The sequence below is a fragment of the Vombatus ursinus genome, unplaced genomic scaffold (assembly GCF_900497805.2).
Source record: "Vombatus ursinus unplaced genomic scaffold, bare-nosed wombat genome assembly UNPS02014785.1, whole genome shotgun sequence".
NCBI lineage: Eukaryota > Metazoa > Chordata > Mammalia > Diprotodontia > Vombatidae > Vombatus > Vombatus ursinus.
This window is the reverse complement of record NW_020954563.1, coordinates 9,211,481-9,229,323: the sequence shown is the minus strand read 5'-3', so window position 1 is coordinate 9,229,323 and position 17,843 is coordinate 9,211,481. Positions and strand designations below refer to the sequence as shown.

The following is a 17,843-nucleotide window of genomic DNA, read 5'->3' as shown; positions in this document are numbered from 1 at the left end:
GCAATATTGTTGAATTTCTTCTTATTTTTGAAAGGAACAAAGAGTATTTCTTTGAAAGTGTTTTAAGTGTTTTCAGTAATCCAGTCAGTTGTTACCTCTACTTAGCCTAGATTAGTGAGCCTTTACTTTAAAACCAAAAGCTTAGATTGTTTACTTATAGAGTAAATAAATATAATTATTTACTGATGATTCATAATTTTACTTTGCATTCTTACCTTTTAACAAATTATTTAGCACTTCTTGATGCAAATTCCTGACTCCTCACATTCTTTTCATGTTTCTTAAACCCCTAAATCTGTTTTCTTAATGAAATAGGATGTGAACTAAACCTTTCTTCCACGTTATCGTCTTGCAGTAGTGTGAATTAATAATTATGGGAACAAACATAAAATTAAGAGAAAGTGTACTTAAAAATCAATAAATATAGTTCCTCAGGAACTAGTATGAAGGTAAACCTGAGCCTATTTTAATTGAGTAGAAAAGGCAACAGAACTTCTTTAAAAAATTTTTTCAATCAGCAAAAATCCATATTCTCACCTTCCTAACACAAACACTGATGGAGAGCTACTGATGGACCACAGAAAGGCCCTGGATGTTCCCGTTTGGCCCAGGTCCCTGGCATTTGCCTGACGCACTTGGCCTTTGCCAGTTAATAATCCTTTCAACTGTCCTTGCATTGTGGCTTTAACCCTGTCCCAATCTCCAATTCTCTGTTACCTCTAACCTAGCCCAGTCCTTCATTGTCAGGCTGCTTCTCACCCTTAATTCCATTTAGACCCCTTCTGTTACCTCCCAGTCACCCCAGACTACTTGTCCACTCCTAGATCACATCCAGATCTTCCCACAGTCTTTCTGTGTAAAAGGTCCATCTTTTCTCCATTAAATTACTTAGATTTTTAAAATCTGTCCCATCTCAACTGATGTTTTATGTTTCTGAAAGAAGGCTTGAGTCGAAATCTTTTGAGACAGGACCTGCGTCTTTTGCTCTTGAATTTTGGGGTTCTAAAATCTACTTATCCTAGCCTGACCTTCAGCTGCCTTTCAGACATTTCAAACTGCATATCCAGTAGACATCTTAAACTCAACATGTCTAAAAGTAAACTCATTTTCCTTCCTAAATCCTCACTGCCTCCTACTTTCTCTTTTACTTTAGAGGGCAACAGCATCCTCCCAGTCCCTCCATCTCACAACCTAGGTATCACACTAACTTCCTCATTACCTCTCACCCCTCCACCCATGTGTCCAATCTGTTGCTAAGGCCTGTCATTTTCACCATTGCACCACCACTCTGGTGCAAGTCCTCATCTCCTTGTGCCTACTACTGCAGAGACTGCTGGGTCTGACTGTCATAAGTCTTCCCCACTCCTATCCATCTTCCATTTGGCCATCAAAGTGATTTTCCTAAAGTGTAGATCTGACTATTTCATTCCTCTGCTCAACTACTCAACAAGTACAAAATCCCCTGTTTGGCATTTAAATCCCTTTATAACTTAGCCTCCTCCTATACTTTCCAGTCTTCTTACATCTTACTTACATCCTACTCCCCACCCTTTGATCCATTGACGCTGGCCTTGCTGTTCTACAAAAAAGACACTTAGATGTCTTGGCTCTGGGCGTATTCTCTGGCTATCTCCAGTGCCTGGCATGCTCTCCCTCCTCATCTTTATCTGCTGTGTTCCCTAGGTTCTTTTAAGTCCCACCTTCTACAGGAAGCCTTTCTCCAAACCTCTTAATTCTAGTGCCTTCTCTCTGTTGATTATTTCCTATTTATCTTCTGTATGGCTTGTTTGTACATATATATTTGCTTGTTGTCTCTCCCAATAGATTGTGAGCTCCTTGAGGATAAGGACTATCTTTTGCCTCTTTGTATCCTCAGTGCTTAGCATAATGCCTGGCATATTCCAGTAAGTTCTTAATAAATGATTTTTGACTGTCTAATTAGACTCTCTCTATGACCCCTGATGATGATAGGGTTCCTAGGGGACACATATCATCTCCGCATATTTGAATGTGAGCAGTGTGTCCTTTTAACTCCTATGTTAGAATGTCACAGTTTGTACACAGCTCTGGCCTTTTCATCAGGAATGCTTGGAAATCCTTTATTTAATGAAAGGTCTGTTTTTCCCCTTCAACATTATGCCCAGTTTTACTGAATAAATTATTCTTGGCTGTAAGCCCATATCTTTTGCCTTTTGGAATATCATATTCCAAATTCTCTACTTCTTTGTAATGGTGGCTGTTAAATCAAAAGTGATCCTGACTGTGACTCCTCACTACTTGAATTCTTTCTGGCTGTTTGCAGCATTTTTTCTTTTACCTGGAAGCTTTGTATTTTGGCAGTGATGTTTTTGGGAGTTTTCATTTTGGTATTTCTTTCACAAGATGACCAATTGATTATTTCTTTTTCTACTTTGTCCTTTGATTCTGATGGATCTGGACGGTTTTCTAGATTTTTTTTTTTGTGAGGGTGGAGTCATGGCATTTACAGAGTCCAATGATTCTTAAATTCTTTTCTCCTTGATCTGGTTTTCTAGATCGGTTATTTTTCCCATGAGAAACTTAACATTTTCCCTCTGTATTTTCAGTCTTTTGACTTGTTTTGATCTTTCTAATTGTCTCATGGAGTTACTGGCTTTTATTTGGTCCATTTTAATTTTCAGGGAGTCTGTTACCTAGTCAAGTTTATTGTACTTTTTATGCCAGGCTGTTAATTCCCTTTCTGTTCTTTCTTCTTTCTCATTTCTTTTCCACTTTTATCCTCAAGTGCTCCCATTTCATTGACAAAAACATTTTGACTTTTTTTTTTAACTCTTGCTTCATTTCTTCCAGAAATTCTCTTTGAATTTGTGCCTAAGCTATGGTTTCCCTTGAGCCTTTGCTTGTAGATGTTTTGGAGTTATTCTCTTCTTCCTGGTTTATATCATGAGCTTCCCTGTTAGTGGTATTAGTTTTTGTTTGTTCACTCTTCTAACTTACTTCTTGACTTCAGATTTGTTGTTAGGACCTGGTTCTGTGTACTTCTTAAGGGAAAGTCTGGGCTGGTTCTGGGTATAGAGTGTTGTGTTATATTTTACGATCTCAGGGACAGCTCAGTCTGGGGCCCTACAAGCTTTCAGTGCTCCCCAAATGGTCTAATCCTGGGTAAAATCTTATTGCTATCTCTCTGGTCTCAGCTCTGCCATTTCCTTACTTAGGTTTTGATCTGAACAACTGTGGACTGCTACTGGACTTGGATTCTATTAGGAAAACTGTTGTTCAGAGTCACAAAATTGTAGATTCCCTCCAGTCTGGAATTTCTGCCAGGCTGGCCTCAGATTCAGGGACTGAAACCCAGTTCTACTCCTGAAGTGTGAACCACACCCTGCTGTGGTTTCTGAACTTCATTTTTCTCAGAATATTGTCCAGGAACTCTGATTCCATTCTACTCTAGATCTGAGACCCCGAACTGGATAGTAGGCAACAAAGTTGTCACTTTTAAGCTGTCCTTGTCATAGTACCCTGATATGAGTCTGGGGCTGCCTTGGTATGGATCTAAGACTTTTTCTTGCCTTGGTGCCCAGCCTCTTCCTGGGCATTCGAGTGCTCTTTAAGGCATGCCCCTGACCAGACTCTGTCCCCAGTGTCTCTCTACCTATCTCCATATGTTGAGCAGGGTTGAACAAATGACTCACTGTGACTTTGTTCTGGATTTCCCCATCAGGATTCACTCTAGTGTATTACTTAGGTCTGTTTTGCAGAGTTTAGTGGAGAGGAACACATCTGCATTGCTTCCTGCTACTCCACCATCTTGGTTTCACCTCAAGCACCAAAACTTCTCTGCACTATCCATTTTGAATAAGTTTTTCAGGTCCATTTTAACAGGTATTTTGTCAATTTAAAAGCTAAAACAGTCCCATTCCAAACATTCTGCTTCCTTCCTGCCAGAAAAATGAAGATGTTCTTGGCAGTTAATTTGAAATGCTATTGCTTTTTCTAGTCTTGATCTCTGCCAAACACAGAATGAAGAATTAATACCTTTGGTGACCATTATTTATTGCTGAACACATTTTCTCTTGGTTAAAAAGAGAATTCTATACAGTAGAGTATAAGAACTTTGGGGCTGCTTTTGGCCTTTCTGGATAGTTGGTGACCCAGACATCATTCTTCTTGGGTTTGGGGCAGCTCCAAATTCAGAGAAGTCTGTGTTGAATGCAGATGTTTGTTGACATATTTGAAATTCCACCGTCTGCGTGGAAATGAACATACTTTGATAGATTTGTAATCTTATTGATGTGAGTACTCCACCCAGCAGTGTAAGCCATCCATTACAACTGTTGTCCTTATCCGGTACAAGAATTGGCTGTGTACTCATAAATTTTCTATGGGACGGGGGTTCCCTGTAGTGTACTGTGGACATTTTCTAGATCCACTGAAATTCTCTGGATACCAGTAGAGTACATGGGCTATTTATTGATTTTTCTAGCGACATAACTACGTAACTTTTTCAGTCATACATCTCTCTGATGACAATTTTTACATAGCTGCTTCTGTGAAGTTCTCCATGTAATAGCCATGTAATAGCTTAGCACACTTGTTGCGAGCTTCTTCATTGCCTTTAGGGTGAATTATAGTTTGAATTCTTTGAAAATTATGGTATTTGGTAGCTCATGGCCATATAGCATCAGTGGAAGAATATAGATGCTAAAAAGATGCACTTTTGTTTAACAGAATTGTGGTATTTCCTAAAAGCAATATGAGCCTCTTGTCCTATTCCTTTTAATTTGGGGGGCCCTACCCATTGCCTATTCACTGTGCCTGTCTTTAAGTTATATTTAGCGATGGACTGTCTCTATGGGTTTCCATCCAACTGCATATCACATTGGACAATAAGTCTTTTTCATCCATTTTGTTTTTAAAGTGTAAATAGTTAGTTGAACTCTTATCATGAATCAAGGATCTCATTTGATAGGCTCTGTAACATTCTAAAGTTTGATGTAACTTTCATTTTGTCATTTACAAATAGGAACATTTGGAGGACTTCATTATACATAATCTCTCTTTCATTTGGACATTGTGTAACAATGGAAAATAACTTTGGCAAGTGCTTATTTCCCTGCTTTATACTTTGCTTGATATTACTAATCAGAAGGTTGTTGAATAAAGTTATCTCTCTTTTGAAGAATCATGTATGATTTTGACATTCATTGGAAACAATTACACGTTGATAAATGAGAACCTGTAAGGTGGCATTTTGTTCTATATTTTAAAAATAATTGACAAATATAGTAGGACTCTGTAATCCTCAAAGGTCTCAATCAACTGAATATGTGAAGTCAGGCATTAAGCATTTGTTAAGTGCCAGCTGTGTTCCAGCCCCAGATACAAAGATGTGGTGATGTAAAGAAAGCCCAGAAGATAGTCCTTGGTGTTAAGGAGTTCACAGTCTAATGGAGCAAACAGAATGCAAACCAACTATGAACCAATCAGGTGTAACAAGATAAAGTGGAGATAATCAACAGAGGCAAGGCACTAGAATTGTAGGGTATCAAGAAAGGCTTCCTTTAGAAGGTGGGACTTTATCTGAAACTTGAAGCCAGGAAAACCAGGAGGTGGAGATGAAATGGGAAAGAAGAGTAGATAATGGGGCTAGCCAGGTAAAATGCCTCAAATTAGGCAATGGAATGTCTTTTTCTTTTTTTTCTCCTCTCATTCTATTTATTTCTCAATTACATGTAAAAGCAATTTTTAATATTTTTTAAAATTTGAACTCCAAATTCTTTCCCTCTCTGCCTCTCCTTCTCCTCCTTGAGAAGCCAAACAACTTGATACAGGTTATACCTATGCAGTTATACAAAATGTATTTCCTTATTAGCCATGTTACAAAAGATAACATAGAACAAGAAAAACAAAGAAAGTTTAAAAAGTATGCTTCAACCTTTATTCAGGCTGTCATCCATTCTCTCTCTGGAGGTGGATACATTTTTCATCATAAGTCCTTTGGAATTTTCTTGGATCATTGCATTACTGAGAATAGCTAAGTCATTCACAGTTGATCATCATACAGTATTGATGTTACTGTATACAATGTTCTCCTGGTTCTGCTCACGTCACTTTGCATCAGTTCATATAAGTCTTCACAGGTTTTTCTGAAGGCATACTGCTCATCATTTCTTACAGTATAATAGTATTCCATCATAATCATCTACCATAACTTGTTCAACCATTCCTCAGTTAATGGGTATCCCCTCAATTTCCAATTCTTTGCCACCACGAAAAGAGCTGCTACAGATATTTTTGTACCTCTAGGTCCTTCCCGCCGGCCCCCTTTTTAAAAAATCTCTTTGGGATATAGACCTAGTAGTGGTATTACTGGGTCAAAGAGTATGCAGAGTTTTATAGCTCTTTGGGCATAGTTCCACATTGCTCTCCAGAGTGGTTGGATCAGTTCACAACTCTGCCAGCAGTGCATTAGTGTCCCAATTTTCCCACATCTTCTCCAGCATTTGTCATTATCCTTTTCTATTGTATTAGCCAATCTGATAGGTGAGATGTGGTACCTCAGAGTTATTTCAGTTTGCATTTCTCTAATCAATAGTGATTTAGAGCTATCTAGAGTAATATAAAAAGTGCTCTAAAATCACTTTAGATTAGATGGAGTATCTTGATTGAGGAGCAACCAGGAGGTTTGATGTTACAGCATTGCACAAAATGTAAGAAGTGAGAGCAGAGTGTAAGAAGATTGGAAAGGTAGGAGGGGGCCAAATTATGAAGGACTTTGAATGCTAGAATTTTTTAATTTGATGCTGGAGGTGCTGAGGAACTACTGGAGGTGATAGGGAGCCACTGCAGATGATTGAAGAGGAGGGGTGATAGGGTTAAATTTAGGAAGATCACTTTCAGTGGAGGATCATCTGGCATGAATGGGCAGAGACTTGAGGCAGGAGATCGACCAGCCTGCGGTTGCAGTAGTCAAGGCACGAGGTGATGTTGGCCTTTAATGTAGTGGTAGTAGTAATGGAAGAGATAGGGAAGTATATGGGAAAGAGGTCAGACAAAATTGACAGGCCCTGGTAATAGATTGAATATGGGGTGTGAGGGAGAGTGGAGAGTTGAGGATGATCCCTAAGTAATGTGATATGACAGGGACAATAGTGATACACTCAATAGCAATAGGAAGTTAGGAAGAGTTTGGGTTAAATGATAATGAATGATAATGAATTCTGTTGAGTTTACATTCATGTGGAGTTTAAGATGTCTGCAGCATATCCAGTTCAAAATAACCAATAAACAGTTGGAAAGGCAAGATTGAAGGTCACACTGAGATTAAGGCTTTATGATTAGATCTGAGAATCATCAGCATAGAGATGATAGTTGAATCATGGGAGCTAATGAGATAACCAGTAGTATAAAGGAAGTATAGTATAAAGGGAGAAGAGAAGAAGGCCTAGGACAGAGGCCTGTGGTTGGCACCCGGGGTTAGCTGGAGTAACCAGGACAAAGGTCCAGCAAAACTATTGGTAGAGCTACGAACTGGTTTAACCGTTCTGGAAAGCAGTTTGGAACTATGTCCCATAAGCTATTAAACTGTGTATGCCTTTTGAACTAGTGATACTCTTACTAGGGCTGTACCCCAAAGAGGTCAAAGAAAAAGGAAAAAGACTTACATGGACCAAAAAAATATTTATAGCAGGGTTTTGTTTTTGTTTTTGTTTTTTTTGTCATGGCAAAGAATTGGGAACTAGGGAGTGGCCTATCAATTGAAGAATGGCTGAACAGGTTATGATTGAATGTGATGGAATGTTGTTGTGGTATAAGAAATGGTGAAAGAGATGGTTTCAGAGAAATCTGGGAAGACTTGTATGAACTCATGCAAAGTGAAGTGAACAGAACCAGTAGAACAGTTTATACAAGAACAACAAGGAACTTTGATCAACCCAGTGATCAACTACAATTCCAAAGTACTCATGATGATTTCCAGATAGAGAGCTGATGAACTTGAGTACAAATTAAAACCCCTCCCTTCTCTTCCTGTTCCCCTCCTGGTCCTCTCCCCTCCCCTTTTGCAATGAGCTTTGTTTTTCTTGCCTTCTCAGTTGGGTAGAGGAGGGAGAAGAAAGAGGGAGATTATTTATCACTGAAAATGTAATTTGAATTTCAGAAAAATCAAAGATCCAGCAAAAGAGACTGAAAAGGAGGAGTCAGGGAGGTTAGAGGAGAATCAGGACAATGTCACGTCTTGAAAACCTGGAGAGAAGAGATTGATGGACAGTGTCATATATTACAGAGAGGTCAAGAAGGATTGAGGAAAGGCCATTGGATTTGACAGTTAAGAGATCATTAATCACTTTGGAGACATTTCATTTGAATGATACAGGCTTTGCTGTAGAGTTAAGAAGAGAGTGAGAGCCAAGGAAGTGGAGGTACTGAGAATAGACAGCCTTCTCAAGGAATTTAGTCACAAAAAGCACAAGAAATATGGAACGGTAGTGGGGATAGAAGGATCAAGTGAAGGTTTATTTTGTGAGGATTGGAAAGGGGCCAATAAACAGGGAGAGATTGAACATAAGTAAGAAGATGGAGATGATGGAGGGAGCACTTTGTTGGAGGAAGTAGGATGGAATGCACAAAGAAGTGTTATACTTAGCAAGCATAGCAAGCCTTCTCTTCCTGTGATACTCGGGTGAAGCAGGACTAGTTGTAGAAGGCATCTGTGCATGAGGAGGAGAAAGCTCTTAGTGAATGGCCTTCATGTTTCCAGTGGACAGTGGAGGCAAGGGGACAGAAGAACCTTGGGAGGATTGAGGAGGGATGAAAAGGTTTGGAAAAGCTGGTGTGGGGTAGTGGGATAGTGAGTCAGCCAGGGAGGGAGGTATAAAAAAAATTGCATGACTGGAATGAGGGCTCAATTGAGATCATGTAACCTAAGTTTGTAGTGGCTCCAGGTGGCAGGATTTTCTTCATCTTCTCTCAGCAGCACATGAGCAGGAGTGAAAGGCAGCAGATGATGAGAGTGATCCTAGGTGGAAGCTTACAAGGGAAGATCAGTGAAAGGATAAGGTGTTTAGGGGCTTGAGAGAACCAAGGGGTCAAGGTAGGGAAGGGAGGAGAGTGCCACTGCAGAGTTGATGGCCTAGGAAGGAACTGAGGGGATTGAGGTATTGGAGATCACAGTGAGGGTGACAAACAGAGTTTGGGGTTGCAAGGCAGCAGATGAGGTGGAATGCCAAGCTTGTGATTAGATAAAGGAATTTCAGAATTCATGAACATGAAAGTTTTACATTGTAATAGCAACATTGAATGGTATGTCCATCTCTGTAGCTGAGGTGGTATGGAGGAGTAGGTCATGGGAATTGTGGAGAAGATTGTAGACCTACTAGAGAATACCATTTGTGAGATCCCTTCCCTTCCCTTCCCTTCCCTTCCCTTCCCTTCCCTTCCCTTCCCTTCCCTTCCCTTCCCTTCCCTTCCCTTCCCTTCCCTTCCCTTCTTTCCTTCGTCCAGGATACGTTCCATTCTTGTACGTAGAGGGTACATGTTGAATAAAGGCAGTAAAGTATGATGAGTAGTGCCTTGTACTTGGAGTCACAAAGACCAGATCCAGCTGTGACTCTTAGGAAGTGACTTTGCTGAGTCTCACTTTCCTCATCTGTAAAATTAAGGAGTTTGTTACCCAATTGAAATCTATTTTATGTTTTTGATTACCTTTCCAAAGGGTGGAATGATCATGGTTCTTATGTGATTTAATTTAAGAACCATTTGAATAATCATCTAATTTGTATACTAACATGAAACATAGGCAACTAGTTGATAAAATGGATAGAGTGCTGAACTGGAGCTAGGAAGCGAAAATTTCAAATCTGGCCTTAAGACACTTAATAGCTGTATGACCGTAGCAAGTCATTTAACCTCTGTCTGCCTCAGTTTCCTCCACTATAAAATGGAGATAATAATAGCACCTCCCTTATAGGGTTGATGTAAGAACCAGATGAGATAGTTCTAAAGCACTTTGCACAATGCCTGGAAAAAATAGGTATTCAATAAATGATTGTTCCCTTCCTCCTCGTTTAAAAAAAAATTAAGGAGTTTGCTTTTGACTTCCAAGGTCTTTTTCATCTCTGAATCTTAATTTTACTGTTCTTTGATTTGCATAAAGATTTTATAGAGTAAGAACAAAGACAAAATGGATTTGGTTGTTACTGATATTTTGGTTACCTTTTAAACTTCGAATAAAGATCATGATCTTTCCCCTAAGCATTTACGATATTGTTCACTCATCTGATAGCTTCAGAATTGTTGCTTTAATTCTTCCCGAAATTTGTCAATTTCAGCAAAGATATGCTCTGTATATACTTAGTATATATACAGATTCTAGCTTTTCTTTCTGCTTTGCTTACCTTAGTGCCATTTCTAATTTCTTATGTAGCACATTAGTGACTGTGATGCTAGAGTTAAATAGTTCAGTAGCTTCACCATCGCTGATGTATAAAAATGTATACACTGTTGATATAAGAATTTAAAAAAAAAATCATTACAGATCTTTTCACTTTTGACTGTGGTTTTCCCTCAAATTTTGACTTAAAAAATGCCCTTAGGATGATCTGACTTATTTGCGACTCTTCCCAAATTTTCATTAAATTTGTTCTCTCTATACTCACTCTCCCACCCCTCCCATGACTCCCATTGCCCCTTTATAAGGCAGAACTGCTGATAAGCTTCTACCATGTTTCTCTGGAAAAGTTTTATAAAGAAGTTAACTTCCTAAATTGCTATTGCCCTTGCCTACCGTGTCTTTTTGCTGTACAAAGATGAGATTTTAAAGTTCTTTTGATCTCCTTTGTTTTGTCAATTAATTTTACCCCTGGATAAACTTAGGGAAAGGTGATCATCTGTATTAGTTTCCATTTCTTATCTATTTCCTGTTTTAATAGCTTACCTAACAAGGTCAGGATGGATTTGCCTCAGTTGCAAGCTATCTCAATATTTTTATTTTTCAGTTTTTTATTTTTATCTCTAACAAATTTTTAGCCTGATTGATATATCATTGATTTGGAAATGATTCCCATGTTGGTAACCAGTCATATTCTTTCTTTAACAATATTTAGTTTGGGGGGGCAGCTAGGTGGCTCAGTGGATAGAGCACCAACCCTGGATTCAGGAGAACCTGAGTTCAAATCTGGCCTCAGACACATAACACTTATTAGCTGTGTGACCTTGGGCAAGTCACTTAACCCCATTGCCTAGCCAAAAAAAAAAAAGCAAAAAACCCCCCAATATTTAGTTTGGGCATCTAGATGGTGCAGTGAATAAGTTCTGGCCTTGGAGTCAGGAGGACCAGAGTTCAAATCTGACCCGAGACACTTGACACTTACTAGCTGTGTGACCCTGGGCAAGTCACTTAACCCTGATTACCTCACCAAAAGGCCAAAAAAAATTTTTTTGGGGGGGAGGCAGCTAGGTGGTGCAGTGGATAGAACACTGGCCCTAGAGTCAGGAGGACCTGAGTTCAAATCTGGCCTCAGACACATATTTATTTACTAGCTGTGTGACACTAGGGAAGTCATTTAACCCCATTGCCTAGACAAAAAAAAAGAAAGAAAGAACAATATTTAGTTTGAAGTTATTTCATGTTCCCCCATGTTCAGCACCATCAGCCTGATTAAAATATAATATTCACAATATGCAGGTGTGTTTTTTTATAGTCTATTGGAGTTTTGTCCCTTTCATTTCTTACTTCTATACCATGTTTTCCAACATTTTTCACCTTCCTTTCTGTCCAGTGATCATTAGTATCCACATGTATTTTGATTAAACTTGAAGAATCTTATTAACTTCTTTGTAGAATTTCTTCAACTTCTCATCTTCCAGATGATATTAACATATAAACTATAATTATTTTTGTGGCAATTGTATGCAAATTGTGATTTGTGCTGAATACAACAGTGAGATGATTAAATATCCTATGAAATAATGTTTCTTTTTGCTTTTGGACATTTTATTTGCTTTTCTAAACAAAATCTGTGATCTTTCTTTCCAAGCATCTGCTTCCTCTTTTTTTTTTTTTTTTTTTTTGGTGAGGCAGTTGGGGTTAAATGACTTGCCCAGAGTCACACAGTTAGTGAGTGTTGTGTGTTTGAGGGCAGATTTGAATTCAGGTCCTCCTGATTTTAGGGCTGGTGCTCTGTCCACTGCGCCACCTAGCTGCCCCTAGCATCAGCTTCTTATTGTCTTATTTCTTTTATAGCAAGAATATAAAGATTGGTGTATGATTAAGTTCCCTCAATAGTATGTCATTAAAAAGGTTTTCATATTTACAATGACAAAAATGAAATTAATTTAGATATTTAAAAATAATGTGATTCTTAGCAGTCTGCTCCCTTTTGTGACCCGCTACTTTTATTACAGAAATGGAATGGGCTTCTTCACCAAGAGCCTCTATAGTTGGAAAGAAGAGACATGTATGTTTATAAGAGTTGGGGGTATAGTCACATGGTGACAGCAAGGGATGACCTGCATACCCCATAGATGTCTGTGCCTGTGGGTAAAGGGTGGAGGGCGTGAGAAGGACCCCCTTTGGAAGACTTGTTTAAAGAACCTGGAGGAGTAGCAGATGGGATAGGGGGCAGTAGCTACATTGTGATCTGTATCATTGGAGGGAGTACTCATTCATTGCAATCACAGATCCATTGAAGTAGCAAAGAGTGTTTCCTAAGTGATTGAGTCAGAAAGAGTAGTCATGATTGCTGTTATTCACCTGAATAAAGGAATCCTATTAAGGAATTTTGATTTTGTGACTTCTTTTTGGGCGAAGCTCTTGACCAGTGTCACTTGATCTACTCTGCTCAGCTTCCTCAGCTTCTGTTACCATCTTAAACCCAGAGGTGCTGGGAAATATATCTTCCCAAAGCCAGTGTTAGAAGGTTTATTTGTGAATTATGCATAAACAGTGTTGTCTCCATCCCAGTCTGTGTCTCGGTATACCTCTAGTATTGGAAGTGTTACATTTTAATCACTCTTAATTCTTTCTTCAGGTCAGAGACCTGGTGTAAAGTACTGGTATGAGAAGGAATGGTTAAGTCATGGCCACATGCATGGTTTGGCATTTTTGGAAGATAACTATTCCCATCAGAATGCCAAGAAAATAGTTGCCACTCATCAGCTTCTTGGTGATGTGCAGAAGGTGATAGAAGTTCTACATGGGCTGCAGCTAAAGATGAGAATTTTACAGTAAGTGTAAAGTGGCTTTTTGAAAACATTTGAGTTGTCATGTACTGGAAGTGAAAAATGTTACAAAACTCTCAGAAAAAGAAGATATGTCTGTAAGAAGAACAACATTTTCCTCCTAACCTCTAATTTTAGAAATGAAATGGTCAGAGGGAGATAAATTGTGACTCTGCTATGTTTGGGTTGCTCTAGAAATAGGATGGGTACAGTTGTGAAGTAAGTATGGTTCCTATGACCTGGGTGGGAAGGTTTCATATTCAGTGAAATGACTTTCCCCCTTAATTTGTAATATCACACTCGATTCTAAATAATAGTTTTTTAAAAATTAGGTGTACTTATTAGACTGTAGAAGCTAGCATTCTTTTCCCCAACCATCTGGGAAGAAGACAAGTTCAAATCTGGCCTCAGAAACTTATTAGCTGTATGATCCTGGGAAAGTCACTTAAGCTCAGTCTGCCTCTGTTTCCTCCTTTGTCAAATGGGGATAATAATAGCACCTAGCTCCCAGGTTGTTGAGAGGGTAAAATGAAATAATATTTTGTAAAGTGCTTTTATTAAATTATAAATGCTTTTATTAAATGTTGTCTTTTCTCTGAAATGTCAAAAGACTTCTAATTTGAATATTTGGGTGATAATGATGAGTTAAAAAGCATACTAATATTTCCACTTTGTCATGATTATTCTCTTTGGAACCATGTATGTGAGGAAGTATAGGATAAGTGTGAAATGTAACCACTGGTATTTTGCATATTGCTGATAACTTGTCATTCCTTAGGCAGCTCGTAAGTGTCACAGACTTTGTATAATCAAGTAACAAAATTTTGTTAGGTGAATTTTTGTTTGGAAGGTCTCTCTTTTTGGACTAATGATTTCCTCTGTGATTTACTGATTGGATCATATATATATAGGCTCTTCTTCCAAGCTTGTATGTATGTAGTCTTCATGACATGGGATCCCTCTGAGTTACTCTAGAGAACTTTTCCTGATTATTTTCCCCTCAGGAGCAAAGAGCACCCTGATTTACAGCTGTGGTGTCAGCCCTGGAAGCAACACTCCAGGGATGAGAAGTCTCACCCCAAACATGTCCTTCACATTGAAGATAAGAAGAAGGAGGATGTGCCGAACTATAGAACTTTCAGTGGGACAGTAGAAAAAACACTGCCCTTTCCTTCCATGGAAGAGTCTTATATCACCAGTGAACACTGTTATCAAAAACCCCGAGCCTATTATCCTGCTGTAGAACAGAAGCTTGTGGTAGAGACAAGAGGGTCGGCTATGGACGATGGTGTTAACCCCATCCGGGAGAATGGGGATGATGTGCTATCAGAAAGGTTTGGGTGGGAGTTAGATCAAGAAAAAATCAAGTTGCAGAATGAATTGAGACATACTTACTCAAAGGTATGTTTGTATCTCTTGAATTTCCTCAATATATTTAATATTTGTGTCATATGAAATAACCTACTTTGTTCTCATGGTTAAAGTTTCCTCAGACCCAAACATTTGTTTTGTATTTGCTGGTGTTTAAATTGAGTATGAGGCCAGTATATGTGAGTGACATGGTCACGTAGAACATGAGAGCTGGAAGAGACTTCTGAGGCTGTCTGGATGGCAAGGGACTTATCTAAGGTCACATAACTAGTTTGTGACTAAACAAAGACTAGATGCTACTTCTCCTAAACTTGAGGCCAGAATTCATTCTACTGTATTACACTGCCCTATTTCCTTCTTCTTTATGGAGCCATACACAGCCATGACCATCACCAAGTGAAGAGTGCAAGAGAGGAGTGATGCTAGTGACTCTACCATGGGATAAATGTGGAGTGTTGTAGTAAGTTTACACCATTGTGGCAGCATTCCATCAACCAATACCCAATCATTTCTTAGGATAGATAATCTTTTGGAATAGAAAAGCAGCAGCACCCCACTCAGCCCTTCACCCCATTTACCTGTGGACACTTAATCCTGACCATGCTTTTTACTTTTGAAATTCAACTTTTAGAGTGTGAAAATGTTAACAGCATGACACTTTGTTCACAGCATGACACTTTTAGACACTCAAACAGCTAGTTGCTACCAAAGAACCAAGGATTTCATATTAGCATTATAAGTTAAGTCTAACTTTTATTAAATATATATTATATATTCATATATTATATATATTAAATATATAATTACATGTTTTGTAGAACTATTATGCTGTAAGTTCTGTGATGGCAGAGACCATGTTTTATTAATCTTTCTTTCCTCTGAACACCAAGCACATTCAGTAAATATTGGTTAAATAAAAATGTTATTATTTATTCAACCAAACACAGGGCAATGGTAGATTTAAGGTTATTCATTACGTAGGTGCAGGCTTTGCAAGGATTTCTTCTATCTAAAATTCATTAAGAATCCTGTTAAAGGAGAGTTCATGTTTTATGCGTGCCTTAGACTAGACAAACCCTGAAGGTCCTTCCAGCTCTAGAAGTCTGGATTGCAAAAAGACCTTTTGCTGACTTTTAAGCAACAGAAAGTCAGTCTCTCGCTTGTCCTTTCCCAAAAAGCTCCGAGGGTCGCAGAGGGAATAAGAAGCATCTCTCTAGGGTTCAGGGTCAGGACAGGTCATTTTTGTAATCTCTTCCCAGCTCCCTGGCCCATGGGTAAAGTCGCAGTGGCCAGAGTTCATTCTTGCTCTTTGAGGTGACCTGAACTGTCACAAGGGAACCAGGTTCTTTCTGCCTTAGGAAGGGGAACTCTTGTAAGAGAATCAAAAACTGTACCAGTATTTATTCATAGAATTCAAACTGGGCGTCCTTTTTCCAGCTTTTGAAACAAGTATTTGGGGAGAGAGGGATCAGGGCTTGTGAATGAGCCCTTCAGTAGTAACACTGTGTTGTCATTCTTCAGGTGAGGGAGTGTGCTTCTAAAAAGGCCCCCTCAGAGGAAGTCCCCACACTGAAGCTGTTGGAAAAAGACAGGGAGGGAGTAGTGAACGCTCACCTCCAGTGGCAGCTCAATTTGCTCACACACGTGGAATCTCTGCAGGATGAAGTCACACACAGGATGGATTCCATCGAGAAGGAGCTGGATGGTAAATCTCTCCTTTTTTCAGAGACCCCTGGGACACAGGCAGGGCTTTGATCTTGTTTTCAGACCCTTGTGCCTGCTCCTTCCCCTAAACAAACAGACCCGTCAGCTCCACGGGCTTCCTCTGCTCTTTCACATTGGGGAATTCTAGTACTATTTCCAGTTCATGGTGCCTCTTCACCTGTCTCAACAGCTTACTCAGCGTGATGTATTAAGTGCTTACTATGTGCCCGGCCCCACACAAAAGAAACAGCAATACTTGAAGTACTCAATGAATCCAAAGATTTCCTGAGGAATAATGCACGGTTCCTATGAGCCCAAAGAACTGGCCATAGAACTCGAGTTCCCCAATGTGGAAGGAAAGGATAAGAAAGAGCCTGTGGATCTTATGTATGTATGTTTGCTTGGGGAAAGAGCAGGAACATAGGCACTTAATACATCATGTTGAGTTGGGAACATGGAATCTTTAGGTCAGGAATATCAACGACTGAGGTTTTGAGTTATGTTCTAGCAAATCAGTGCTGTAAATGGTGAGACAGTGCCAACCTTCATGGAACACCTACTGAGTGACCTGTAAGTAACGGCATGGTGATGTAGGATGGCTCTGTATAAGTATTAAGAGGTTAACCGATTTGGGGCTATTAAGGAAAGCCTTCTTGGAGATTATTCTTGAACTGGGTTTTGAATGAAAGTGGCTTTCAGTTAATAGAGATAGGGCAGGAATGAGCTTGACAAAGAAATTCACCTGACTGGAATGGGGAGATAAATAAATTGAGGATCATGGAGAAAGATGGGCATGACCACTGTCCAAACAACGTTATAGTGTGTAGGAATTGGTCAAAGGAGGGAGTAGAATAAGGTTATGATTATCATGCAGTATTTTGTTAGGAAACCCAGGAATTTATCTCATGAAAGCTTAGCTCAAAAGATGGTGGACCAGGTTTATGAAGTACCTTGAATACTAAACTGAGGTGTTTGGGTTTTATTTTACCAGCTATTGAAAGCCACTGTAGGATTTTAAGCAGGGCAATAACGTGATGAAAATGGTAGCTGGGAAGACCAATGTGATCTTTTAGGACATATTGAAATAGGAGGTGGCATGACCAGACAGAAGGCGCTTTCTGTGATTTGAGAGTTAAAGTAATGAAGGTCAGGACTGGGGTTGTGAATTAGAAATGGAAAGTGATGAATGAATTGGATTTACATTTGAGAGCTGAAGAAGAGAATCAAAGAAGATGCTTAGAGGATTCTTTGGTATTTGAAGTTCCTTGATAATGCATTTTTTTGCGGGGGGGGCTAGGCAGTGGGGTTAAGTGACTTGCCCAGGGTCACACAACTAGTGAGTAGCATGTGTCTGAGGCTGGATTTGAACTCAGGTTCTCCTGAATCCAGGGCCAGTGCTCTATCCACTGCGCCACCTAGCTGCCCCTGACAATGTATATTTTTTAAAAAGGGTTTGATGTTGATGTGTCTTTGTATGGTTGTGGTCCTGGGATGTGATCTGAATTTCCCAAGTCACTGCTGTTATTTGTTATTCTGGGTTAAAAGGCCAATTACATTCTCCCTGAAGATCA

The 17,843-nt window shown here is 39.3% G+C and overlaps 1 protein-coding gene across 2 annotated transcripts in view; it reads left to right on the top strand.

Annotated features, from left to right (window-relative positions):
• Nucleotides 1–17,843, top strand: part of PHF20 (PHD finger protein 20) — a 113,267-nt gene that overhangs the window by 90,788 nt on the left and 4,636 nt on the right. For both annotated transcript variants that reach the window (XM_027867044.1, XM_027867043.1), the window contains exons 15-17: nt 13,008–13,203; nt 14,202–14,598; nt 16,090–16,273. In XM_027867044.1, the coding sequence (XP_027722845.1) occupies nt 13,008–13,203; nt 14,202–14,598; nt 16,090–16,273 (777 nt within the window). The remainder of the gene's footprint in view (nt 1–13,007; nt 13,204–14,201; nt 14,599–16,089; nt 16,274–17,843) is intronic.